Source organism: Chamaea fasciata, unplaced genomic scaffold (genome assembly GCF_029207755.1).
Source record: "Chamaea fasciata isolate MVZ Bird 193981 ecotype frontalis unplaced genomic scaffold, bChaFas1.0.hap1 SCAF_3, whole genome shotgun sequence".
Taxonomy (NCBI): domain Eukaryota; kingdom Metazoa; phylum Chordata; class Aves; order Passeriformes; family Sylviidae; genus Chamaea; species Chamaea fasciata.
Window position 1 is genome coordinate 15,903,326 of NW_027094088.1, and position 25,945 is coordinate 15,929,270.

The 25,945-nt window shown below is 45.5% G+C and overlaps 1 protein-coding gene across 1 annotated transcript in view; it reads right to left on the bottom strand.

The window, feature by feature from the left end:
* Positions 1-25,945, bottom strand: part of CAPN13 (calpain 13) — a 45,317-nt gene that overhangs the window by 7,832 nt on the left and 11,540 nt on the right. Inside the window, exons 4-18 of the mRNA XM_066178134.1 lie at positions 25,115-25,233; positions 21,286-21,419; positions 19,025-19,199; positions 18,039-18,110; positions 16,218-16,303; positions 14,797-14,871; positions 13,239-13,405; positions 11,615-11,760; positions 8,386-8,546; positions 6,767-6,803; positions 5,116-5,178; positions 4,071-4,128; positions 3,471-3,538; positions 1,838-1,906; positions 826-904 (exon numbers count right to left, since the gene is read on the bottom strand). Coding sequence (XP_066034231.1) covers positions 826-904; positions 1,838-1,906; positions 3,471-3,538; positions 4,071-4,128; positions 5,116-5,178; positions 6,767-6,803; positions 8,386-8,546; positions 11,615-11,760; positions 13,239-13,405; positions 14,797-14,871; positions 16,218-16,303; positions 18,039-18,110; positions 19,025-19,199; positions 21,286-21,419; positions 25,115-25,233 — 1,509 coding nt within the window. The remainder of the gene's footprint in view (positions 1-825; positions 905-1,837; positions 1,907-3,470; positions 3,539-4,070; positions 4,129-5,115; positions 5,179-6,766; positions 6,804-8,385; positions 8,547-11,614; positions 11,761-13,238; positions 13,406-14,796; positions 14,872-16,217; positions 16,304-18,038; positions 18,111-19,024; positions 19,200-21,285; positions 21,420-25,114; positions 25,234-25,945) is intronic.

Sequence of the window (25,945 nt, forward strand, 5' to 3'; positions counted from 1 at the left end):
AAACATGTATTGAATTTGCCATTTATCAGTGTCTTTTTATCCCTTCAAACAGCTGCATTGTTTTGGCTGACAGGACTTTTCCATGTACAATTTTCTTCCCAGTTTTACACTTTAGCATCTTTCTCATAGAATGGCCCTGGCAACTTCTCCTTTGACATTTGGCACATCAGTGCTGCGCTTCTCAGACTGATCCTGATGCTTTGCCCAGCTCTTAGCAGCAAAAGAATTATACATACATCCCCTCAGCTGATGGCTTCCAGGGTTAGCAATCCTGCATCAGCTTCTCCTGGGACAGCACCCCTCCGAGCTCCAGGCAGCCAAATGGGAGCTTCTCTACTGTACAGTTAAAAGGGGATCGCTGTGTCGGAGAGGTACTTCACGCACAAAGTCTCCGTTGAGACGACTCCGCTAAAATGATTCACTCGTGCACTCACTGAGGGTTTCAGCACTCGGTAGCCAACAGAGGTCAGTGCAAACTAAATAAATGCCTGTCGGTGTGGCTTTCCCTTCTAGACTTTGTCACTGCCCTGGAGAGAAACTGCAGGAACTGAGGCAACTGCAAGAATCCACTCTTCCTTTCTCCTTTCCTCTACTGGATGTTCCATCCATGACCTAAAAGTTAGTCTGGCCAGCACTGCACTTCTCTGCACCTCTCTGCTGGCTCCCCAGCACAGACCTCTCAGCAGAGCTGTGATCTAACTGGCATCTCTGTGAAATCCAAGCCACTTTCTCCCTAAAATATTTTTTCTTTCCTCTTTCTTTTTCATCCTTTCCTTCACTGCCACATGGAAAAGAAAGGGAGCTGCTTGGCACCTCTGGGCGTACCTGCTGCCTGTATCGCATTCTTCAGCTCAGCAACATCCAGAAATCCAGAACGGTTTCTGTCTTCCTTGATGAAGATATCCTAAAATACAGTGCAAAGGCAGATTTCAAGCCTTGACCAGCATTCCCCATATTTACTACTACAATAGTTATGCATGCTCTCGTCTCTTAATGAATAGGCTGCAAGGTAGTTCAGCAGGTGAGATGGGGTGGCGGTGACAAGGGAGACCCATTTTCAGAAGGCTCAGACAGAATGTCACTGTGTAAGAAATCCCACAGTTTGGGGTGGGCAGAAGCCTTTTTGGTTTCCTAACACACCACAAGCCATGTTTGAGGTGCTGTCAGTGGGGAGAGCACTCCTATCTAGATGGGGAGCTAGGTGGTCTTGGAGCATCTCAAGAGGGCTGGAACAAATCAGAGCCTGCCCAAACCTGAACCTGGAGGAAACCCTCCTGTCATGCACCAAGACTGAGAGAGCAGGACCTGACACAGAGAAGCTTCCATGCACGCCCTGAAGAATTTAGGTGGGACCCTAAATACCATGTCACTGTTTCCAGTGCTTATCCTGGAGCAGAAACATTTCTCCCAGACAAGCTTTCATCAGAACCTTAGAAACTGCAGAAATGAGGAAATTACATTTTTCAGACGACTCTGTTCAAAAAGTCATTTCACCTTAGAAAGCATTTCTTTAAAAAAAAAATAAATAAAAATTGCCAGTGGTGGAGATTTCCATCAGATTCTGAGACTAACTGGCCTTCCTACCTCTTCCCTCAATGTTCTCTGTGCTGGAAAAGCCCGGGCTGCTCATTTGGAGCACTTTACACACACCACTGCCTCCCTTGCGTGAGAGGAGGGAACTCTGACCCGCTAAGCAAGCAACCTTTGCAAGGCTTCTCCCCGCAGCGCTTTGAGAGCACGGAGCATCTGCTCCCCGCTGCTGGAAAGCCCCGGGGCACGGAATCCACGGAATCCACAGAATCCACAGCCAAGAGAGAGCCACCCCCCCACCCCGTACCAGGTACTTAGTGAGACTTCGCCAGAGGCTCCCGAACTCCTGCAGGGTGAGTCTTCCGTTCGAGTTGAGCTGTGCACTTAGTTAAGAATCGAGCACTTAATGAGAGCTAAACCTGGCTGTCTTGGTTGCCAAGGATGCTGCCTCCACAGAACTTAAACACGTAAGATGCAGCCTCTCCTGTCGGTTACTTCGTGCTGAGAAAGCCGACAGCTTTTCTGCTCCCAGTTGTGTTTAAATCTACCTTCTTTGTCACACTGTACAGCTGCTCATGCCTGTCCTCACAAACCACAAAAGGTTTCTATTTACAAGGTTCTTTAGCCACAGGGGAAGCTGTGGTGACATTTAGCCCCGGAGCACGGACGCCCCTGTGGATGAACATGGCCCATGGCCTTGCCTCTGCATGAGGCACCACAGGATCTGCTCCTCCTGGATCCTCCAGGAGAACAGGCGCTGAGGAGATGAGAGCACAAGGAGATGATCCCGATGCCCTCTGTCAGACAGCAGCAGCACCTTTGAGGCAGACATCCCCCAGGAATGCATGATGGGCTGTGTCAGTGGGCTTGCTCCCCTCCACACCCCACCCAGGAGTCCTGGGCAGACACGCAGCGCCCACCCTGAGGCAGGATGGTGAAACCTCCCCAAAAGCAAAACTCATCACCAGTGAAATACAAGCAGACAAGTGCCACTGTCGTAGAACCTGAGTGAAAAAAGCTGATCCTGGCTTTGCAGGCCAGGATAGGTCACACTGTACATGGGTTGTCTGCAGGCAAGAGAATTAAAAATCCATCCTGAATTATAGCAGAGCAGAGGCTCTGTCAGCTCTTTGCACGTGCCATGCATTCACAGTGCCCACTTATCCCAGGACAGGCTTTGCAAAGGGGGAAAAGTCTCTTTCACTGGCGAGATGCTGAAAGCTGGAAAGAGAAAGGGACTTCTGATCATTTTTAATTCTCTGGCAGTTTTTAAAGGTCTGAAAATGTCTCAAAGTTTTTTCAAGGCATAGAGGAAAAGAAACAGTGAGCAAGCAAGGGGCAAAAACACACAAGGGAGAATGAGTGTTTTCATCAAGGAGCCCTCTTGTTCTACAATGGCCAGAAATGTTTTTCTTGTGTTGTCTTGTTAACAGTAAAAAGGCTGAGTGATTCAGTTAAATAGGAAAGATACACTGGAAATACACATTGGAATGGCCTTCCAGGCAAGTGCCTGGGATTCAGCAGTGACAGTGTTTCTGCCCCTGACACCAGCATTGCTGGCAGCCTACTAAAGTGCCACCCCAGGCTCGCGTGGTGCAACCACCACAGAACAGCTGAGCTATGCCTAAACTCTGTCCTGCCTCCTGGTCTCAGCTCTGCCTGAGACCCCCACCCCAGGGAAGCTTAGCAAAGCCCCAGAAAGGGCAAAATGAGAGCAAAGAGTCAGCTGGTACCAGAAGGTTGATCCTGACCTTTCAGCAGACGCACCAGAGCCAGGGCATGCACAGCAAAGTCCTGCATGGACTCTGGGACAGTTATTTATTGGAGATTGGGGCTAATATTTACTTGCAGGTTCTCACACTGGGATGATCAGCTCAGCCGTAACTCAAGGCAAGGATGGGCAGCACCAGGGAAGTTTATTGCTTCTGCTGAAAGGATACATCCATCAGAGCTAAAATGCCTCTGCATGAATCAAAGCTGAATCTCCCTCCCAGGCTGGTCATTTCATCTGCAAGGATTGACAAAACAGAAGGAATTAGCAAGAGCAAGGGCTGTGACAGGCATCAGGCCATCATTCTGAGGGAAGGAGGACACCAGGCTGAAGGCTCACACAGCTGAAAAGCCCCAGCTCTGGTTCAGGTTCTCTAAAGGCAGCAAGGCCTCTGTGCTAAGCTGAGGGATTCTGCACATCTCAGACATCTCTACCTTCCCCGAGGACAGGTGTCCTGTTTGACTTCACTCTGCATGGTCCCTGCTCAGGGATGGAAACTCTTCCTGCTTGAAGTAAGGGAAATGATAGTGACAAGAAAGGCCACTTATGCTGATTTAGCAAGTCCTAAGAGCACTTTGAGCCCTGTGCATGGCTGAGTTGGCTCCAGCCCTCCAGCTGTGCCCCTCTCATGCTCTGATCCCACAGTGCAGTAAGCCACAATGTAGATTTTTTAAGGACCATGAGAACACCATTAAATCCTACATCCAATTTACTCTAGTCTAAGGATAGGGAAGCACCAAAAACAATAATTGGGCTGTAAAAGCTTTACCTTGCAAGATCACTTCATTAAGGAGTTGTTGCAGCTGCAAGGCATCAATACTTGAGCCCTAATGCAAAATAAAACACAAAGAGAGGTCTGTAAGCATGAAGTTTTCACCCATGTCACTTTTGCCCAAAACTTTTTTTCTCAGGCACTGTGGCAACCAAGAACCTCTGTTTAGATACCAAAGGAACAACAGCTCTCTCCCTTGGGAGCATAACAAGGCCCTCCAGGCTGCCGGGCCACCCCAGGTCCTCCCCTACAGCTGCAGGGCAGTGATAGGCAGTGCCCTCACCATGGGGTTTGTTCTGCAGGGATGGGGAGCTGTGGGTGGGCAGCACAGCAGGCAGCTGTGAGAGCAGGCAGGGAGCACAGGCCCTGCTGCCCTCGGGGCTGCCCCTCAGCCATCCCGGCCACCTCCCTCCTCCCTCCGGGACACCCCCAACGCTGCAGCCCGTGCTCGTCTTCACCTTCACGCATTGATATACCCATTAACTGCCAGAGGTTCATTGTGCAGGGACTTTTGACAGTGATTTTTTTCCTCTTGACTAAGTCAAGGAGTTCTTTATAACAGTTTATTAAACCATTAAAAGCATCTCCTGTGAACACAGAGCTTGGCTCTGAAAGAGCAGGAATCAATTACTCAAATGCTGACTGATGTCTGGTTTCCAAGTGCTGAGAAGGCAAACGGAAAATGATGCTGATGAGAGGGGGGGACTACCCAAGGCTTTCTAATTGCTTTCAGCAAATAAACAAACCAAAGGGAGAAAAAAAAAGTATACATGCAAGCCCATCACCAGCACGACTATAAATCTCCAATATTCCACTGATACATGGCACTAGACAATCTATCCCAGCTGAATGTCCCATTTTTCTGGGGGTTTTGGCAGATCAATCAATACCATTTTCAGGGTATCCACTTGAGGATGGAGCTACATTAAAAAAAAATTCTAAATGGATTTGTATCAACATCATAGATCAGTTTTTCTTTTTGCAAGTCCACATGTGGGGTTTTTTTGGGTTTTTTTTCAACAAAATGTTTTAGAGAGGGTACCTGCTTAGCATATCTTAGGAAAAGAGCCTTATAGGAGCTGTCCTGGTTCTGTCTTGGTAGATCCTGCATCAAGAACAAAGAGCAGACATAAATAATTCAGCTACAAAACAACTGGAGGCAAAAGTCTGCCAATCCAAACAACACTTTAGAGGGGGAGGGAATGTATAGCACAGGCTGCAGTTTTCACACCCTCAAAACGAAGTGGACTAGGAGTGAGCAACTGCTACTGCAATGAAGGAAGAAGCATATTTCAGATGTTAGCAGCTAGTACAACCGGGAAGGAGCAGTTCAGGGCCTAAGGAAAATGACAGAACACATCCAGGGTGGAATTCAGCAAGTCAATTCATGAGTATAGAGATACAAGGCCTGATCCTTATTGGTGGACCTTGGCTGGGGCCACTACTCAGAGCATGGGAAGATTCATGTGAATAAGAAAACAGAGCACGAGTTGACTTTTCCTTTCTCTTGTACCTTCTCAACCCCAATACAAGCTTGGACTATACCTGAGCAACTGCAATTCAATGGTCAAGTGATTTTTATCAACCTTCCTGTGAAAAGATCCACCAGGCACTAAGGGGAATTACCCTTGACATTATAAAATTTTCAGAAAAAAAATCTAAGCCCAAGACCCAACATCTTCATCTCTGTGTGATACTTCATACCAAAGAAACCCAAATACCTGAACAGGAGCAGAAACTGTGGGTACCACAATTCATCAAAGTCAAAGCATCGGCTAAGGATAACAGCCAGGGAAACTGACAGCTTGTCAGTGAAAAGAGATTTAAAAAGTCACCATTTACACTACCCCTCTAAATGGGGCTTAATTGTGTGCTGGAAAATGAATCACAAGGAAAAGACTCAGTTTTCTGTTCTGCTGAAGCAGCTTCACACCTCTGGCTTCAAAGATCTGTGTCTTTGAAAGCTGTAAATAGCAACCTCTCAGTGGCAGGGTTTTGCTGGTGGGACCCGCGGGGACTGGACCAGCCCTGGCAATGTGCACCGCTCACAGTAAGAAGTCAAAAAAACCATAGTAGCTGGGCTAGAGAGGCAAAAAATAGGGTTGAACTAGAGATGCAGCCAGTTTCAAAGTGCAGTTTGCTTTATGTCTCTGTCTCTGAAGATATCCTGATGAAAATCAGCAGAAATCTGATTTGAGTTTCATCCCTATGGACTCTTGTGCTTTATAGGGTACAAGCATTTAAATTACATCATTCCCATGGGGAAGGCATGTCCAGCCCCACTCACAGGAATTAAGTTTCCCTCTCTCCCTCACAGATATATTCCCATTTTACAGACATTGAAAGAATTTAGAAGTTTTCTGAGTGCTCTCTCCCCTCATGCTTTGGTTTGTCAAAGTGTTAAAGATCATGAGGTGAAAAGGACACATGGACAGGCTGACAAAGGAACTGTGCAAGACCTGTTTCCTCAAAAATCAGGCTCTGAATAAAGACATATGAGAAGAGGAAGAGCTTTGTTGTCACTCCCACCTCTCCAGAGAGGTGTCCTGCCCTCCCAGCAAGGTTGCAGGGTGCCAGAGTCAAACTCTGGGACAGTAATGGGTGGTAAAGGGAGAAAAGAGCAGATGAAGAAGAGTTAGTAAAGGTGACCAGATGATCACCACCAGAACCTACACCAGTTTTCAGACTCTTACCTTCAGCAGCACTGGGCTGGTCGGAGGGTTTGAGTTCCTAGAAAAGAGTTACAAGAATCAAACTGGCAGTAAAGCGGCTTTTCCAGAGCATTGATTCACAGCCATGGTGGAAGGCAGGCACCACCAGCAGCACTCACCCAGCCCACAGACCCACAAGATGCCCAGCAGCCATGGCCCAGCCTGGCCCAGTTCAGACAAGGCTGCTGCACCAGTCTTGGCTCTCTCTGTGCAAACAGGTACAGACTGGTCTGAGTCTCCAGATGCTCTGGGGCCACTGCCTTCCCCAAGCCAGCTCTGCTGGCACCAGCAGCAGAGAAATGCTCTATCTCACCCTGAGCATGCCAGGACTAACCTCACCACACAGGATAACCCTTCCTTGAGCCACAGAATTTTTTCACCTCCTTTCTCTTTGCCCAGCTTAACAGTCAGGAATAAAAATAGCATCCAGGCTATTAAAAGGCAACATCTAAACGTCTGCAGACTGCCTGAAACTGGGCCAGGGTCACCATTTCTAAGGCACACTTAGCAGCCACATTCAGTACTTGAGTTTTGCTTTCGGTAGAGAAATTAGACAAGCTAGGTACTATTTTTATAACATTTGTGTAGGTAAGTGCTGCAAAGACACACTGGAAGGTCATCTCCACACTTGGCCTGGCTCAGGAAGGTCTGTGAGGGTCAGAGGGTCTCCTGAAAAGTTCACTTCCAAGGCTGAGCCATCTCACACATGACTCACCCTCCTGAAGGCAGTCCAGCCCACAGCACAGACTCCTTGTGTTTGCTTTCCATAACTCAGGAGCTGCCTCAGTTGGTTCTGGGCTATTTTTGCCAGGGGCCAAAGCCTGGAAAGCAATCTCACTAGAAAGATATGGCCAGTGAGGTAAGATCTGCAATCATATCCACTTTAAAGCTTGCTGAAGGGAAGGCACTGCACAGATGATTCTTGCAGGTCATTTGGCAAGGATGAATGCTAGGGCTCAAAGCTTGCTTACCTGGAGTAAAGCACACCCAAATATTCACGTGGTCATGTGAATGTGTATGTGTGGTAATAGCTGCCTTTGCATGAACTCAGATACCATTTTTCCACTAAACTTATCTTCAAGGCCACTCTCATGCCAACAGGGAGCCCTGCCTGCCTATGAGGGAGCTGAGTGGAAGGATCAAGGCCTTTCACTGCTCTTGGCTTCTCCAGGTCCCACTCTGAGCAGAATGGGATGTGATCCATCTGGCATCCAGCTATCAGAACATAATAAACTACCAAACAGCTGTTAAGAATTAGGGAAAACAAGCTCCCAAATCCTCCTTTCAGCAAAGAGAAATGTCCCCGCAATCAGGGGTAGAGGACAAATCTCGCAATTATTGCTCCTTTGTGTGGCTCTTTGTACCAAAGCTGAGACCCTTGGTGGCTGCAGAAGAGCTCCTGCCCTGCTCTGTAGTGGCCCCCTTGTGCAGCTGGCTGTATACCTGATCCCCCTCAACATGTGCTTTACACTCCTCTGTTCCTTCCCCACTCTCCAAGGATACACTAAAAGCAAATTGCCACATCAGTTATCTTGACATTAAATAGTTAATTCCTGGCACACTGTGGGTCTGGGGCCTTTAAGGAGTGCAAATCATCTTACTCATTGTAGTCATGATTCTTTATGAAAATTCGTAAGAGAAATTCGAATTCTTGGTCCTCTGTTGCAGCAGGAACAATGGCATAGGTTCCTGGGCTCAAGATAAAGTAGCTGGTCACATCTCGAGTCCGGATAAAGATTTGCTTCAGAACTCTGGAGTTCTCCTGAAAGAGAAATACAGCTGGCTATCTTCCTGTTAGGAACCAAAGTAAATCAGAAAGAACACTCACAGCAGCCTTCCATTCCCACACCTCTCTGAATACACACTGCATCTATCATGCCTCAACCTCCCCAGTTGGGCCTGAAAAGCCCACCCAGGGGACAGAGTTTTTTCAAGGACATACCAAAGTTGCTCAAGGGTGGAAAAACTGAAAAAACAACAGAGGCTAAAATGAATGTAAGGAGATTTGAAGAGAACTTCATTTAACATTAAGCAGAGTTCATGAAGGAATCAAGGATGAATACTATTACTAAAAAATTCCGTGAAATCTTCTGTAACTCAAAGAGGTCAGAGAGCCCTCTAAGCATGTCACCCAGATGACAATGCTTCAAGAATCCCAATCCAAACCAGTAAGTGTCACAAGAAAACTGAGTATTCTGATATTTCATCTGTTATTCAAGTATTTTTTTGCTGAGATGAAACAAATATAATGCAACAGCTATTACCATGATGACATGTAAAGATAGCATAATAAAAAACCCTTCCTTAACATATTCCCCAAAATATATCAGCGTGTATAAATTCCATTTAGAATGGTTATACAGCGTGGCAGAGTTATTTATGAGCCATGCCTTTGGGAGACAATAACATAAAACTGCTATTTTGGACAGGGGAAAAAAAAAATAGGATGACTACTGTTACAGACGGCTGGGAGGTACACAGACTGCCAAGTATTATGGGTCAGATCTTGAGCAGATAGAAATGGGCAGTGCTGCAAAGAAATAAATGGTGTAATACTTTTTTCCCACTTTTGAGCCTTATTCCACATTCCTTCTGGTAAAATGCAGAAGCAGATTAATATCTCAATGGAATCAAAACCGGTGTGAGATAAGAATCAGCCTCTATACATTTCGCAGCTCTATCACACAACATTAAACTTTCCTCACAGCCATGTATTAGTGTTCCACGTCTATATTTAATCAAAGGCTTCCTAGAGCTATCAGATATGTCCATTCTGGTTTGCATCCTTGCCTGCACTGCATTCTCCTCTCATCCTGCCAAGGGATAATACTCCTTTTACTTCACAGCAACAATTTGATGCATCTCAAAGGGTACCGAACAACGGATGATGCTGCTAATTAGTCATGGCAGAGAAAGCAGATCGGGGAGGGAGAGTGAAGCCACGTGAATCTTGCCAACTGCACTCTCCTTGTGCAAAGAAACCCCTTGTAAACTTTTACCCAAAGATGCTCTGACTTCCCTCAGGCACGGAGGCTGAACACTGGGAAACAAGCTGAGAGAATGGCACTCACACCCAGTCTGGTTTTAGCTCCTGGACTTGGCTTTTGCTGATACCAGGACAGGACACCAGGCTGGCTGTGAGAAGCTGGTAGAGCAGCTTTCATATTAAAATACTTAGTGTGTGTTTATGAGGGAATGTTCTCTGTATAATCCTCTATGTGAATGTGCACCAACATAATTATAGTAATAAAAGCTATGGTGTGACAGAGCAGCAAAACTGCTCCCTTGCCCTCGCTGCCCAGGTGCTGCACAGTAATCCTGGTGCCTCCAGTAATGCTCTGTTCTGGCCCTGCCCTTCGGCTCCTGTGTGGGAGGTCACTCACAAGGTCAGAAACCCAAGTGACCTGAGCCCAAAGGGAGCCTGAGGTGAGCCATGGGCTGACAGACCACAGAGACCATGTCATGCAGGCTTGACAAACTCATTGAGGTTCATCCATCCTTGATCCATCTCATACCAAGAGAGAGAAAACACACCTAAGCATCAACTGGAGGGGATGAAAAACTTTAAATATAAAGCAAGAATAGAGAAAATTTCTCTCCCAGTCTGCTTCCTGATTAAATAACCCTTTTTTTGAGGGAACCAAGACCTATATCATCACCTCCCAGTGAAGGTCACTTCTGTTAATGGGTAACTAATCAGGGTGGATGTGCATCTTGCAAGAGCACACAGAGACCTCAATGTCAGGTGACTTTTGGGGATCCTGGAAGGAACAATTCCCCATTTACCAGAAGCAGCAGCTCTTTCTGAGTGGCACAGCTGGTCTGATGGAGTCTTGCAGGCTTGATACCTGCACAGGACAGAGGATATCCTGCCACAGAGATAGTGAGCTCCACTTGCTCGAGGGATGCCCTTTTAATGACATCTTTTATTTCTCAGACACACTTTTTTATGAGCTACAAAGCCATGCTCTTCCTTTACGAGGAGCTGTTAAACTTATGGCATCAATTATTTAAAGTCTGGGACTAGGACAAACCTCTCCAGTAATGAGGAGAATGAGGAGAAATTAGGGTTACAGCAATCCCTGCTTCCTTTTTAGTCTTCGGGTTTAGAACAATAGTCTCCCACAGTCATCAGCCAACAACAAAAATACTTTGGGACAGGTTAGCAGCCATCCACACTAGCAACTGTGCTTTCAGTAAGCCTGGTAATGCTCTGAAAGCAGCTTGAAAAGGCACCCCTCTGGACACTGACCAAGAAAAAAAACCCAGAGAAATTGTAGTGGAGGTCCCAGGTATCTGAGTGGATTTCCTCTACGCTGCTCTCGTGCAAAGGCTCTCATGTGTTTTGTAAGTGTTTCTACATGGCTTTTCAGATAGAAGACAGGAGGATGAGTAAGACAGGCCCACTTTGGGGAATGAGAGACCATCTGCTTCCCTTCCATACCTGAAATGCTGCTTGAGGGCTGTGGCTGGTGCTGGCTGTCATGCCTTGTGCCCAGCCAGCACGGCATGTCACCAGTGCTGCTGGTACAGAGGACATTGCCCTGGCACATCCTCTAACCCAGGCACTCCCTGAGTTTCCCAGGGCTATTCTGGGATGCTACAGATCCAAAAGTGACACCTTGGCTCCTTAAGGCATAAATAAAAGAAACTAAGCCTGCTTAACTCTATTTTTACTCTGAGTTTCTACAATAGAAGGCACCCAGAAATTCACACCACATACTGACTTTTTAACAGACCAAAAGGCACTTCAATCTTTCATTCCCACACAAACGTAAAATAAACCACACAGAGAACAACAGTGCCTAGATGATATCAGATTGTGCTTACCGTGGTGATGAAAAAGCCAATCTTCAGGTTTTTTCCATCCTGCACATGCTCAGCATGTTTCTGCATGAGTGAAATTGCTACATTATAGGTTTTTGGGTCGTGATCTAGCACTTTGAAAAAATACTGAGGGTTTGTTGAAGCTGCACCTGCTGAGAAAGTGTTAATAGGTTAACAGTAGGCACAGAGATGTTCCTGCAGCAGCCTATTGTGCAAGATCTTGCTTGCCTGGACCCAGAGGAATGGGCAGTCACTGCTTCAAGATCCTTTCAATACAACAGAGCACTGTAGTCTCCACACTAGCACTAGAAGTTGAGGCATCTGGAGGTAAACTAATTGCACATTTATCATTTCAGAAATCTCTGGCAAAGTCATGGAAGTTGTGTGGATTTCTCAACCCCCGCACATCTGCTTCACCTACATGGCAGACTTTTCCAGCAGCAGAAAAGCAGTGGCTCTTAACCAGGCACCTGACCCAGAGACTGAGCTGAAAAGGACCGTGGCTTTGGGATGATAAACACATAGGAAAGGACAAAATGGTGCAAAGCTATCCTCTCCTTCCCTCCTGCTAATGTTTGTGATGGACAGACAGAATGTCGAGCACCAGAGAGAAACAGCTGCTTCTTGGCCAAGGCTTTGGTTAGCAGGAAGCATTCCTGATTTAAAAAAAAAAAAAAAAGGCAATGAAGTGCTGAAACTGGGAAAAAAGGACTGAGATGGCAGCTGAGTAGAATTTATGTCAGATCCGTGTGTTGGGTGGCCTTGAAAGTTGCAAATTAGATCGATTGTACTTGGACAGGGACTTTACTAGGGGGCTGTTGGAAAACACAGGTCCAAGGAAAATGGCTCTGCCTGCACACCCTCAGTTCAGCCCCTGCCTGTCCCTCCTCAGCCCCAGTGACTGTGGTGTGCAGCAGCACAGGCATTGCTTTGTTATCACACCTGGAGACCTGGTGATCAGGTTAGGAGCAGGAGCCTGAAATCTGTAAGCCAAAACCTGTTTGCTGCTAAGTCAAGGAGCATCATTTGAGAAAAAAAGAAGCCTCTTCACTGATCAGATACTACCATCCTAGATTAAAAACACAAAGCCCAAACACTGATGCAGCTGTAAAAAAAATGTGAGATGAGATAAGATAAAAATGTAAAAATATACTACTACTGATTGGAGATTACAATGCCAGAAGAGTTCTTGCACAGGCAGTAAAACCACTGGTCTTATCAGCCCAAAGATCTTTTTACCTTAAAAAACAGACCTTTGTAGCACAAATTTTTCATTCCATTTCCATTTAGTTTTTGCTCTGTAAAATCAACAGCATATTTGCCAGACCAGACTTTCTGATGAGGTCCCCAGTAACACCTACTGCAACTGGCTCAAAGAAGATACACAAGCTCGTTTTGACTTAAAGAGCCCAGGGTTCCTAAATCACAAGCCTCCCATTTTAACTCAGCAGCCAGTGCTGCTGCTTTGTTTCTGCCTGTTTAGCTGATAAGTGCTGTAATGGGAAAAGGCAGGCATTAACAACTGGCAATCAATACTGCTGCAATTCAATGCTCAGAGTGAATGTTACACTGCAAGCATCAGTGGAGAGGAGGAGATGACCAGGTGACTGCAGTGAGCATCCATTACCCCGGGAATAGCGGTTCCTCCTTGTGGGAAGGCCCGGGCTCCACAGGTTGGTGTAGCTGTTCAGAGACCACGTTGTGCAGTGCTCATCTCCAAAGTCCAGAAATGTTGGGGTGTTGTTACATATATAGAGCCATGAAAACTGCTCCTGGAAATTCTCACAAGACATCCTGCGGAGAAGGCAGAAAGTCTCACCATTCAATTTAAGACAGAAGAAAAGTGCCAATAAGTAAGGGAGGGAATCCTGGCCCTCTGCTCAGCCCTGGTGAGGCACATCAGGAGTGCTGTGCCCAGGTCTGGGCTCCTCAGCACAAGAGAGACATGTAGCTGCTAGAGAAGGTCCAGTGAAGGGCTACAAAGATGACCAAGGGCCTGGAGCATCTCCCTTATTAGGAAAGGCAGAGGGAGCTGTTCAGCCTTGAGGGAACCTCATCAATGTCAGTATCTGAAGGGAACCACAGGCTCTGCTCAGTGGTGCCTGTCAATAGGACAAGAGGGAATGGGCAGAAACTGATATACAGGAAGTTCCACCTGAAGATGAGGAAGAATTTCTTCACTGCACAACTGACCACACACTGAAACATGTTTCCCAGAGAGATTGTGGAGTGGAGTGTCTCTCACTGGAGTATTCCACAACCATCTTATCACAATCCTGTGCCATGTGTGCTTTGGGATGACCCTGCTTGAGCAGATGACCCACTGTGGTCTCTTCCAACCTGACCCACTCTGTGATTCTGTGAAGACACCAGTTAGGTATCCACATTAACCCCATGTCTTTAAAAAGAGATTGCTGAGGGCACTGCAGGCACCTGCAGCTCTGCTGGCTGCTACCTTGCAGGAGAGCTCAGCTCTCAATGCATTTTGGGCTGCCCTAACTGCCCCTAATATCCCAGGGTAAACCACAGGGCATGTTCAGGGGTGTCTTGCTGGAGCCCTGCCATCTCCAGCACATCTTTGCCACTGTCCCTTGCCCTTGTACCTCCACAGTGTTCTGTCCCACACTCATGCTTCACTCAAGCCTCAAGTGTGCATTTCAGACCCACCAGCTGTTGCCCTGCTTTCCTCAGAGCCCCACAGGGCATGTGGGCACTTTCTGAATAATGAGTTTTTCTAAGGGACAGCCCACGCATGGCTAAGCTGTATCTGAGAGCAATCAGAGGCAGTGAAAAGCCACAAGCACCTGCAGAGCAGTCAAGTGCACAAGCTCAGTGACCTGCTTAGCCAGCTGTCCCCTTCAAGCATCTGTCAGTCCAAGGTTCAAACGCTTTATGAGGAGAGGCAGTGTGACCAAACAACTAGGTCTCAGAGGGCTGGAGTTTTACTTCTCTCACTTTTCATTTTTTTCATCAGCCTGTCACTTAATCTTGGCCAACTCCATTTTTTCAGGTCTTGTTTCCTCTGAAACCAGAGAGGCAGGACAATCTCCAATTTGCTGTTTGCACACAACTAACACAGAGTGCCTTGAGCCACCACCAGGAAGAGATGACTGCCAAAATTACTTTTTTTTTCATAATGAAGGCAAATGGAAAACCCAGTAGACAAAGGATCAGTAGGGAAATACCAGAATTCTCCATCATCCTTATTTCTGAGGAGGGCTTCTCTGTATTCAGGATCAACACGGTCCCATTGAGGAGAGCTGCAAAAAAAGAACAAATCAACAAGATGTGAGGCACAATTTCTCATCTTTGGCCTATTCCTCTAACCAGTCTGTCAGGTGATGAGAGATCAGGAGGGGTGAGCAAACTGTGCATTGGAAACAGGACTGTGTGTGATACCTTCATAGCCAAGACCAGCAAATAAAACTCTGTGCCTTTGCTGTTCCTGAGCTGCCCACCCTGGGCTGGGGAATCCTCCCCACTGTCCGGGTCACCTGTCCCCATGCTGGAGAGGTTAGTGAGGCACCAAGCCACAGCACTCGGAAGCACTGATATTACACTGACATGTAGAGAGCACATTACCCAGTCAAATGTGTTGTTTCCAAGCAGCATCTTTATAATTAAGTGATAACTGTACTTTCTGCAGAGTTTAAGATAAATAAACAGCACGTGAATCGATAATTTATTGATCTGTGCAGCTTACCTGTGAATGTGCTACTGACATTTCAATTACACTTAGGATTGGAGTTCACCCTTCCAAGAGGATGGGAGGATGCTGCCTGAGCAGAGCACTGTTATCCAAGCCTTAGACACATCTACTCAACCCACCAGCCCTTCCAGATACAACACTCCAGCCTGACTTTTCTCAGCAGAGTGCTTGTGTGTGGTACTAGCAACAGGGAGGGCTGGGATGCTATTAAATAACTTAAGAGTGGCACCAGAACATCTCTCTAATAATGGAAACATTAATGCAATTCCAAAAGAAAAACTAATAAACGCTATTTATTTGCAAAACACTGTTGCAATCTATATCATTCCTTTCTTTAGGAAAGCAATGTTAGATTACCCACACAGGCAGAAAAGTGGTCCTTGCAACTCCAAAGGATCTAAAAGATTAGTTCAAGCCATCCCCTGGCACTTTGCCTTTGGAATAACCAAGGCCCATTTCTGTCCTTCTGTGTTCAGTAGTGCCCTGCTCCATGGACTCGTTTAACCATCCTCTTCCCAGAGTCAGACTCATAGGAGCAGAGGAAAGAGGAGGAAGGTGGATGTGTGAGCGCTGCAGGAGAATTCAATAGAAGCAGCCAGCCAGCATCTAAGGACATGGTCAGAGGTTACTCCAGGAAATAAGAACTCCTTCATCCATGACTTATGTAGAATTATGCACTGGGTAAAAATGCATACACACTGACAAGAAGGGACACCTGAGCCTAGCTAGGCTGCATTAGTTTTCCCCGGAATGGATTTCTGTGAGCAGCTGCTACACAGATGGAAATAATGCTTACAATTAACTGATTTGGAAGTATCTGTTTTGTTAAAATGGGTGCAGGGCAGAGATTCTTATAAAAAATCAATTCCCTATGACATTAAAGCTTTAAGACCCTACTCATCACTCCAGGGCCCCTTCCACTCCCCATGGCCCCACGGATTCCAGATCCTGATGATATGTTTCCAGCCATTCTTGTAGGGGATCTGTAAAGAGGAAAGAAAAACAAACTCAGTCACACCTTTTCACAATTGTGATATTCAGTGAAGAGAAGGGTAATAAAATGGAACTTCCTCTACACCGTAGGGACCAGATTTAACCTCTGATCTCATTTTCCCAGCAGCAAAAAATCAGTGCCTTCTGCTCCACTGCAAAGGAATGATGTGTGAGAGAAAACTGTGCCCATTTTGCTTTCCTGAGGATAGTGAATAGCTGACACAGAGAGAAGCAGCAGCATTCCTGTCACACTGCATGAATTCAACAGCCTTGGGAAATTCCAGTGCCTAATTCTGCACATCTGATGCCGTGAGTCAGCAAAGGCAGAGACTTTGAGGAACGAGGTCACCAGACTGCCTGGAGTGAAAGCCAACAGTCAGCACAGAGAGCTGATGATAAACAGAATCTGTGGGCCTGTATCTACAATGCTGTGATTTGCAACAGCTGGGGTTTCTGGTGCTTTCCTCCTTTTGCTGCCACTGATTTAAGTTAGAAGCAATTAACTTTTGCCAGTGAAGCCAAAATGGTTGAAGTGGACCAACCAGTGGAAGCAAACCTTTGTTTTCTGGCTCTCATTATGCACAGAGGCGGTGTTGGAAACAATACCATGGCAGTCTCTTCCCAGGCAAAGGCCCAACCTCTAACCACTTCCCCTCAGGACAATGCCTTGGATATCTTGGCACTTCTTTAAGAGGGGCAAAGACTGTTTCTCCTCTCTGCCCACACCAGGAGCAGCAGAAGGCTGGAATAGCCTGCATCTCCTCCAACAGAATCAGGGACCCTTCTGCCCCTGCCCTGCAAAGAGACAGCTGGAGCCTTCTCTGGAGCTTGGCAACCCCCACCTTTCCATTTTGTAGCCCCTTGGCTACAAGCAGGAGTCATCCAAGAAGCAGTACACTGGTGGTGATGATAGCACCAAGCATGGCATGGCACGAGGGGACACGAACCAGAGCCAAGCTCATAGAGAAAACCAACAGAGAGAGAGTGATAAGGGAGAGAATAGCTTAGGGAAAGCAACATTCCCTTTCCAAAGTGTTTCAGGTTCCAAGGTTCAAATGTTTTGTAGCTATCTTGCTTGACAGCACAGCTATTGTTTGGTTTCCTTCTTCACTGTTAACTCTCCCTGTGTGCACTACAGCTTACTGGGCTAAGCCATGTTCTGACTTCTGGCTGTAAAAAATCCTTAATTTCTTTTGATCCATGTGATAAATTGGTTCTCAGATCATCAATATTAATATTCAGCCAGGAGCAGTTCTGCATGAGTACAACAGCTTTAAAAGATGGAGAAATGCTGTTCTTGAACCAGTGATTTACTTTTCACTCTGATTTTTGGCAGCTTGTGATTGAGCTGAACAAATGTAGATTTGCATCATATGACAAATCCCACAATTTCAGCCAGTGCTTCTACTTGCATTTGAAACACAAAAGCACATTTTTAAGAGTCAGCATGGAACAAAAATCTCTAGAAATGTTGTATTTGCTGCCGAAGTGTCCCAAAACAAAGGTAAATTTAAGTTGCATTTTCCATTAGTGAACAATATGGATTCCTCCCTCTTTTTCTTGTGCCAGAGTCCTTCCATCTCTTGGAATTTGAACTATGTGCTTTCAACAATCCCCGTTAAGTGTGAAGCTAATTCAAATCCTCTGACTGGAACAGCAGTGCAACTGCTCTGCAGCAGATCATCAGTACAAGATCTCCAGGCAGGAACAAGTCCCTGATCTTACCTTCACAGCTCCTGTGACGGTGTAGGCATGACCCTGTACAATCCCATTCCTCAGCTCTATGTTTCTCCTTGACTGCAGAAGGGAGAAAGCACAGCTTTTAGCTTCTGCCACACTGTAAAGACACAGCCACCAGCTCCCAGAACTGTCATTTGCCACGGCACTAAACAAAGCCTCGGCTCTGACCACAGCAGTGTCTCAGATACTGAGGTACTCCACAGGAATGTGACTCTTGTTCCCACTGCAGCCATAAGCAAGCCAGGAAATTTAACAAAGCTATAGATCTACACTTCTTTGCAAGTCCTTCCATGGTCCAGAGCTGCTGCAACTGCAGAATGACCTGGACTGGGTGAATTGCAGTCAGACTGAGGGACTGCAGATTTTCCCTGCCACTCACAGCCAGGTCAGCTACCTGAGCTGAGGGAATAATCCTTGGCTTGTTTGCAGCAGCCAAGCTTCCTGTCCTGAGGAAGCAGGTACCACAGGAGCAGCGTCACACACTTTGCAGTCACATGTCACACGCTGCAAGGGAAGCCTTGGAGACGTTTTATCAAAGGTACTTACTGAGTATCACAAAGCCTTTTGTGATGATAATGCAACTTCCCAGCATTAAGACCAGTAAGCCTGCAAGCCACAATGAGATAATTGCATCCTCTTACAGAAGAGAGGTGTGTTTGGCCTTGCCAGAGTTGATCACAAAGTTATGGGGCTGAAATCAGGCCTGCTGCAATTGGACACCACTCCACTGCAGTGGAGTTAGCCAGGAGAGAAGCTGCAGCCCCCTCTCCAACAACCCAATCTATTTACATCTGCCCAAATGACTTTACAGTCCTTACCAAATAATCTTTTCTACTTTCTGCTGCCAAGATCCCTTCGGGCGTCCATAAACTGTAACTATTTTACAGAGTGATTATGGACTTCCTTTTCCCCTTTACCTTTGTGCAAACACAGTAAACCAAGAGAGGCATGTGACAGGCCCTGTGACTCACCTGGCCTGAGGTGCTGCACCCCATGAGGCACCGAGATTTGTCAGCTGCTTTCAGGATCTCCTCCAGATCAGGAGGTGGATCCTTCAATGAAAACTGCACTTGGACTCCACCTGTGAGGTCTACTAAAGCATCTGAAAGGTAGCCTCCATTCAAGTTCTGGTAGGAGCCCCGCAGCCTACGGAAATATTTAAAAATATTAAAAAAAAAAAAGAAAAGAAAAGAAAAGAAAAGAAAAGAAAAGAAAAGAAAAGAAAAGAAAAGAAAAGAAAAGAAAAGAAAAGAAAAGAAAAGAAAAGAAAAGAAAAGAAAAGAAAAGAAAAGAAAAGAAAAGAAAAGAAAAGAAAAGAAAAGAAAAGAAAAGAAAAGAAAAGAAAAGAAAAGAAAAGAAAAGAGAAAAGAAAAGAGAGAGAGAGAGAGAGAGAGAGAGAGAGAGAGAGAAGTTAATTAGTCCTTACACTGTGTTTTCATAAACAATGCACAGTGCTTGCTTTAAAAATGAACGTGTGCATTGAGGTGGTGAGCACAGGGGAGCCCGGGGTGTGCAGACATTGTGGCCAGGTAATGAAAGGAAACGTGATCAAAATACTTGGCCAGGCACAACACATGCCTTGTGGAAGGAGCAAGACAAAGGGAGAGCTTTTTCTATGTATTCATCCCCATCTGAGGCAGCTGTCCAATGCCATTTACAGACAGTGGAAAATAATAAGTGCATCTCATGCCAACACAGGCATTTTAGGGAGATGAGCCACATCTCATCTTGAAGCATCCAGTTTCTTTTTTCTGAACAGGAAGGGAGCCAAGGATGACTAGTTCAAATGGATGTTTCAGGTCAAATGGAGCTGAACTGTTAGTTTCTACATCGTACTTATACAGGACTCTTCACAAAAATTGCCAGTATTCCTTTTGCAAATGAGAAAAAGGAAAAGAGAGGTAAAGGTATTTACCCATGCTTCCAGGGCAAGGCAGAAATGAGTTCTCAGCACTGTTCCCAGTTCACTTTGCTAGAGCGCAATAATAGGATAATAATTTAATATTGCCAACATAGTCCTTGTTGTTTTTATCATGTGGTTTTTATTGAGACAGCAAATAAGCTGGAACATGCCGTACTTAGAGCAGGTAGAGCATGCTGTTAAACCCCACCATACACACTGTATTTAATGGATGTAATCAAATGAAGTCTGCAGCTAATTGTATTTTGAAGAGATGTCCTTGTCCTACACTGATGAAAAGAATTTGTCTTGGGCAACAGGGAATAACTTCTCAGATGGGAATCTCATAAACAGCATTGTTTGCAACTTTAATTTAATAGAGGTTTGGTATGCATTGTAATTAAAATCTTATGCAGCAAATTGATACTGAATCCAGAGTCAACTTTTCTGAGATATCTCAGGGCAAAATGCATCCTCTTCCTGAGTTGCTCTCATGGAGCTTTAACATTTGCTTTTCCTGACCAAGTCTGCCAAAATTTTTATCTCTTTTCTTCATCTCCTGTTCACTGCATTGCAAATGTTGCACCAGAATCAGGTACCAAGTTCCATCCCTTCATACCACCCCTAACACAGGAATTTTTCTTCAACATTTTTAATAATGGAAGATGGGTAAATGCTAAGGGAACACAATCTGATCCCTTCCCTCTCCAGAGGATTTTTTAAAATTGTTCTCTCTTTATTAGGCATTATTTACCCTGCATTCTCTGGGGACCTCAGCTAAGAGTCAGAGCTCTCTGTGAAGTGAGAGCTGAGCAGAGAGTCCTAGGAGCATGTGTGTTGTGCCTGGGCATGTTCTTCAGTCATGCTTCCTCTCATTGCCTGCTCCGAATATCCACATGATCTCTGATTAGTGACTGTAAACAAGGTAATCCGTGCTTAGACTTTGCCGTTTTAAACAGAGGACAACATGGAAAGAAAAACAGAGACAGAGAAGTTTGCCTGAAATCAGGAGGATATTCCAGGCCCTTCTGTGTCACCAACCATTGCCCTGCTCATTTTGCTTCTCAGGCATTAACATCCCAGAGTTGAACTGGGTAGATTTAGGGCTGACTACCTTTAGGGCTGGGTAGAGTTAGGTCTAATCCAAGGCCAACATCTCCAGTTTATGTTGGCCCTATGTTTGCTGCAGCCACGGTTCCTTGCATAAGCACAGTACCACATAGGCAGCTGCCAGCCTGAAGTCCTTCCTGTGTGCTTTGCACAAGGCAGAGGGTGAAACCACCCACAGAAAGCATTCAGCACTGGGTGGAAGAACAGACCAGGTATATTTACTTGGCATAAGCTTTTTCCAGCAAGGATGGCCAGAATTCATTTGAAGTTCGGGGGTGTACAGACAGGTATCTTCCATTTAGGAATGGCAGCCGGTCATCTATCACTACATCCACCCATTCTCCATATTGCCAGAACTGGAAATAAATAGAATAAAAATATATGTTAAAAAGAGAGAGAGAAAATAAAATAATGAGCCTCTTTTAAGCACTAATGTCCATGACAGGAAAAAGCCTCCTGAACTAGCACAGGAATCAATCAAAAGCATGGATATGTGCAAGTTCTCCTGAAGTACCCCAGGCTAATGGTCCTCATTGTTAAACAAGCTACCAATTGGCTGGATTTCCCAGTGGCAGGGAAAGTCCTTGGGGAGTATAGCTAGTCCTGCAATCAGTGAGAGGAAAGGCTCAGCATGGGGAATATGCTCATATTTTTGGGAAGTAGAAAGATTTCAAGAAGATAAAGAACAATCACACAGGTGGATTCCATGAGCCTCACTCCTCAGCCACACTTAGATTCTCCCGCACAGCTCTTGGCCAAAGAGCCTCTGTCAAGATCCAGCCTCTAAATTTTCTTTCCTCTGTGTTTCAATTAAGACTCTGACACACTGTCATGGACAGAGACTGTGTAGTGACTAAAGACTGTTTTGAGGTGTTATCCATCTCCTTGATGGATGAGAAGGACACAGGCAGTCTCTCCAGCATGTGGACAGAGCAGGTGTTTCTCCAGCTGATCCAACTGATGAAACTTTTCAAGGGAAAAGACAGGAATAGAGATCTGCGGGGATGAACTAAAGGAGCCATTTCCAGAGTCATTAGCAGATTAATGTAGCTTAGCATGATTTGAAATCATAAGAGGCCAAGCTCTTATTTGCAGTAATGCTAAGGACTCTAGTGGAAGTATGCCAGCAATAGATTTAGTCTAGCATGATTTTATTTCAACAGCTTCGGTCAATGAAAAACCCCAAAATGAGCTGTTCTGCTAGAAAAACACAAGACCAGATCTGCCCAGCAGCAAAGCAGCTTACAGACTGCTCAGCTGAAAGCAAGTCTGATCCTACTTACATTCTACCTCACCCAGGCCTCTGCCTTCCTACATTAGTGGTGGCAGGAGGCAGCAGGTTTGGAACCTCTAACTTGAGCTCCAGGAGAGATCTGAGGCTTCTCCTTGATTTTGGCAGGAGGGAGTTTGAGGAAAAGCCTTCCACTGGCTGTCTTCTGCCCAAAGGAGAGACAGGCAAAAGGACTGTCCAAAAGGAGCTGTCCTTTCCGCCACCTAAGGAGCCCTTCTGTCACCAGACAACACCTAGGAGCAGGTCTGTATGGAGAAAAGGTGTGACATCCAGCCACACCTCCCCGTGACGCTTCATGGGTAAACACAACAGGAAATGAGGGGGAACATACGGAACTCTCTGTGGGGATTACTGCAGTCCAAACCCACTGAGTGATGTTTTTCCAAAAGTCAAGTTCCTTGGCCATGTTTGATATAGATCTCAAGCTTGGAGGCCATCTGAATGCAGCACTGTGTTTTTCTTCAGCTGTATAAAGACAGCTGCTTTGTCAACGATTATTTTAGCCAGCTCTGGAAGTACAAGAGTGGTATAGGAGAAGCCATTCTCCTGCTTTCAGAGAGGGTCACTTTTTGGCTTGAGTCCGGCTTCATGAAATTTCTTTATATCCCTTTATGGGATTAAAGTACTGCAGCTGTGAATGTGGTAGTAAATAAAACCAAGAATTGCTATTTGGGCAGGATGCAAAGAGGAAAGTTCTTCACTTCCACAATTATGATAAGCCTTTTAAATCAGGACTTTATTTTCCTGGGCTTAAGACGAGGAAAAAGAAATGAACAATCCCAAGATGACAACAACACATTTAGGGTTCTGATGGTCAAAGGGAGAATGGTGTGTGGTTACTTTGTCTCCCTTTTTTCCTTCTCAGACAGGGATCTTAGAAAAATCCAGTTCTAGAATCAAGTAAGGTGAAAATTTGCATGTATATCAATTATCAGCCAACACCAACCTTTTGTATGGTGTTAAAAAGCATTTTTTGGATGTTTCCTGAAACTGAGGTCTTGACCATTTATGGCCTTTAAAGATTTCATCCGTTTCTTCCTGAGAGCAGAGACATTAACACCCAGGGCAGATCCCTCCAGGGATTAACACCCGGGGCAGATCCCTCCAGTTGTGACTTGATGCACTGTGCAATAACCCCCTGTTGTCCCCTGGAGAATACTTTCTGTTTTTGTCCCAAGTTGAGGTGCTGCTTCTCACTGTCACAAGGAGTGACACACTCTGCCTCACAGGCACCGGGGTTTCTATGGCAGAGAAAGGGATTCCTATACAAACATGCGACTAACTTAATCCCTGGGGAAATAACATCACTGTAATTATTCCCTAGATAAAAACGTTGCCCATCTTAACTGCAACTGATGAAGTACTTAACACCCTTCACTCTTGCAGCTGAACAGCTCATGCTGTACAGGAACACTGGAGCAGCCCCTTGTATTCCTGAGAGGCAACATGCTCCAGTTCCAAAATGGTGGGAAAAAAGTTATAAGCTAAAATTTTTATATTAGCATATGATACGCCTTGTTTGTGGTTCTTCACTGAACTGAGGACTGGTGGCTTAGCCTGTGGATGGCAGTAAAATTTCTTTGATGGAATAATTGAAAGGCATTGCAGAGAAGCATTTCCATTCAGAGGAGCTTTCTCAGGGGTTTATTGCTCAAGGAAAGCCAGAAACAGTTGCATTGATTTGCAGATGAGATGACAGGGGAAACATTTTCAAATACTGTAAGGTATTTATACTGCTTAAGATTTAAGGATTGCGCCTAACTAATCTTTTCAAAGCTCCCATGAAAGACAATCTAGCTTGCATCCTTTTAATGTGTTTTAAGCAGACTGGTGTCCCTTCAGCTGGTTTATCTCATACACTGTGGCAGTGTATGCTGGAAATGGGCCAAGATAGAAACATCTGGTATTCTAAGGAGCAAAGGAACAGAGCAAAATTTAGACTGTCCACAAGACAATCCTCCTGGTGCTGCTCCACAAGCCCCAAGGAGGTCAAAGAAGTCTTGTTGCCAGAGCTCTTTGGTGTTGAACTGCATAAAACAAGAGATTTGTGAAATAAGGGGGATGAGGAATGGCTGAGTTTATCCTGATTTTCTCTACATCCAGTTTAGCTTCTGGAGTTTAATGGTGCTGCAAGCTCTTCTAATCCCACAAGATATTTGTTTGACTCAGCTACAAGCAAGTAGAGCCTGCCAGTTGCTACCCAAGTCACCCTCCTGGGAGATTCAGATAATTTTAGGAGTTGGTAGAAAGTGAGATTTACTAAAAAGCCTTGTTCCTCTCTCTGAAACAAATCTCTTTTCAAAATATCAAAAGCCTGTTCCTCTGATCTGTCTCCAAGGGTTTGTAATTTCCAACCATTTCAACGAGCTAAAAGGGCAAGGTGAAGTGGGGAAACAGAAAATGAGCCCAAATAGATAGTGCAGGTGAGATGACAGCCGTAACAGACTGCCCAAATCAAAACAGCCACCAGAATGCCATCTAAAACATATACGTACACAAATCTATCTGAACAGCTGGTACTGCTGCCTTTGCAGTCATAACTTTCAGAAAAGGGCATCAAATTCCCTGAAGTGCAATTGCACCACCTGGAGCACAAGGAATCATTAAAAAGCTCATGATTTTCTGTGAAGTTCCAAACTGGGAGTAAGCATTGAAGAACCAAAGCATTCAAGGATGTTGAGATGTGGGGCTGCAGTTTGGACCCCTTTGCAATCCAACCAGCCAAGTTCAAGAGGTACCAAGACCACAGGGAATACATACCCGGAAATGAAAAATCCCAGCATAATCGTCCTGGAATCCTTGGTCCTTTGGTAAAACATTTTCCAAAAATTGTTTTCGCAGTGTCAGGGAGCCCAGGGCAGCCAGCATCCAGCAGTCACCTCAGGGGAGGGAAGAAGCCAGTGCATTCAGTCTTTTACTTGCTGTTCTGGATCACAGCTGACTCTTTAGAAAGAGAATGGGCTGCGACATCTAAGAACCACTTTGCTAAAAGCAACCAACATTCTTCTGTCTCCCTTTCCCCTCTCCAAAATGCCGAAGCACTGCCAGGATTCACCAGCAATGTCCACTGGGAGCCCTGCTGTCACCCAGCCACCCTTTTCTACTTTCAGGCTGCTCCAATCTTTTGCAGTCACGTTGAGTCTAGCAGTCCAGAACACTCTGTAGGAAACCTTCAAACTTCTCAGTGGAGTAGAAAATGGAAAGGCATTTCTTTCTACATGGGAGCAGAGCTGCTCCCAAAGACAGACAAGGTCAAGGAGTACAAGATGGAACAAACACAGGGTGCAGATACATACTCTGATACTGGGTAAGTATCAGGGGAGTTGAACAGAAATATCCACAGGAAAGAAAACACTGACAGTTAAATGAAGACAGTAGGATGGAAAGAAAATTCAGTCCTACACCTGTTGGAGCTGTGCCTACTTTCCCTCTTACACTGAACTGTGTCTGACCCTTCTTCTTGAATCATCTGCCTCATCTCAGCTGGATCTCCATTTCTAATCTTGACCTTACACAGACAGAAGACGCCAGACAAAAGTAACAAAGATTTGAGCTGCTGCATTTGGGAATCCTGTTAAATATCTGCAATAA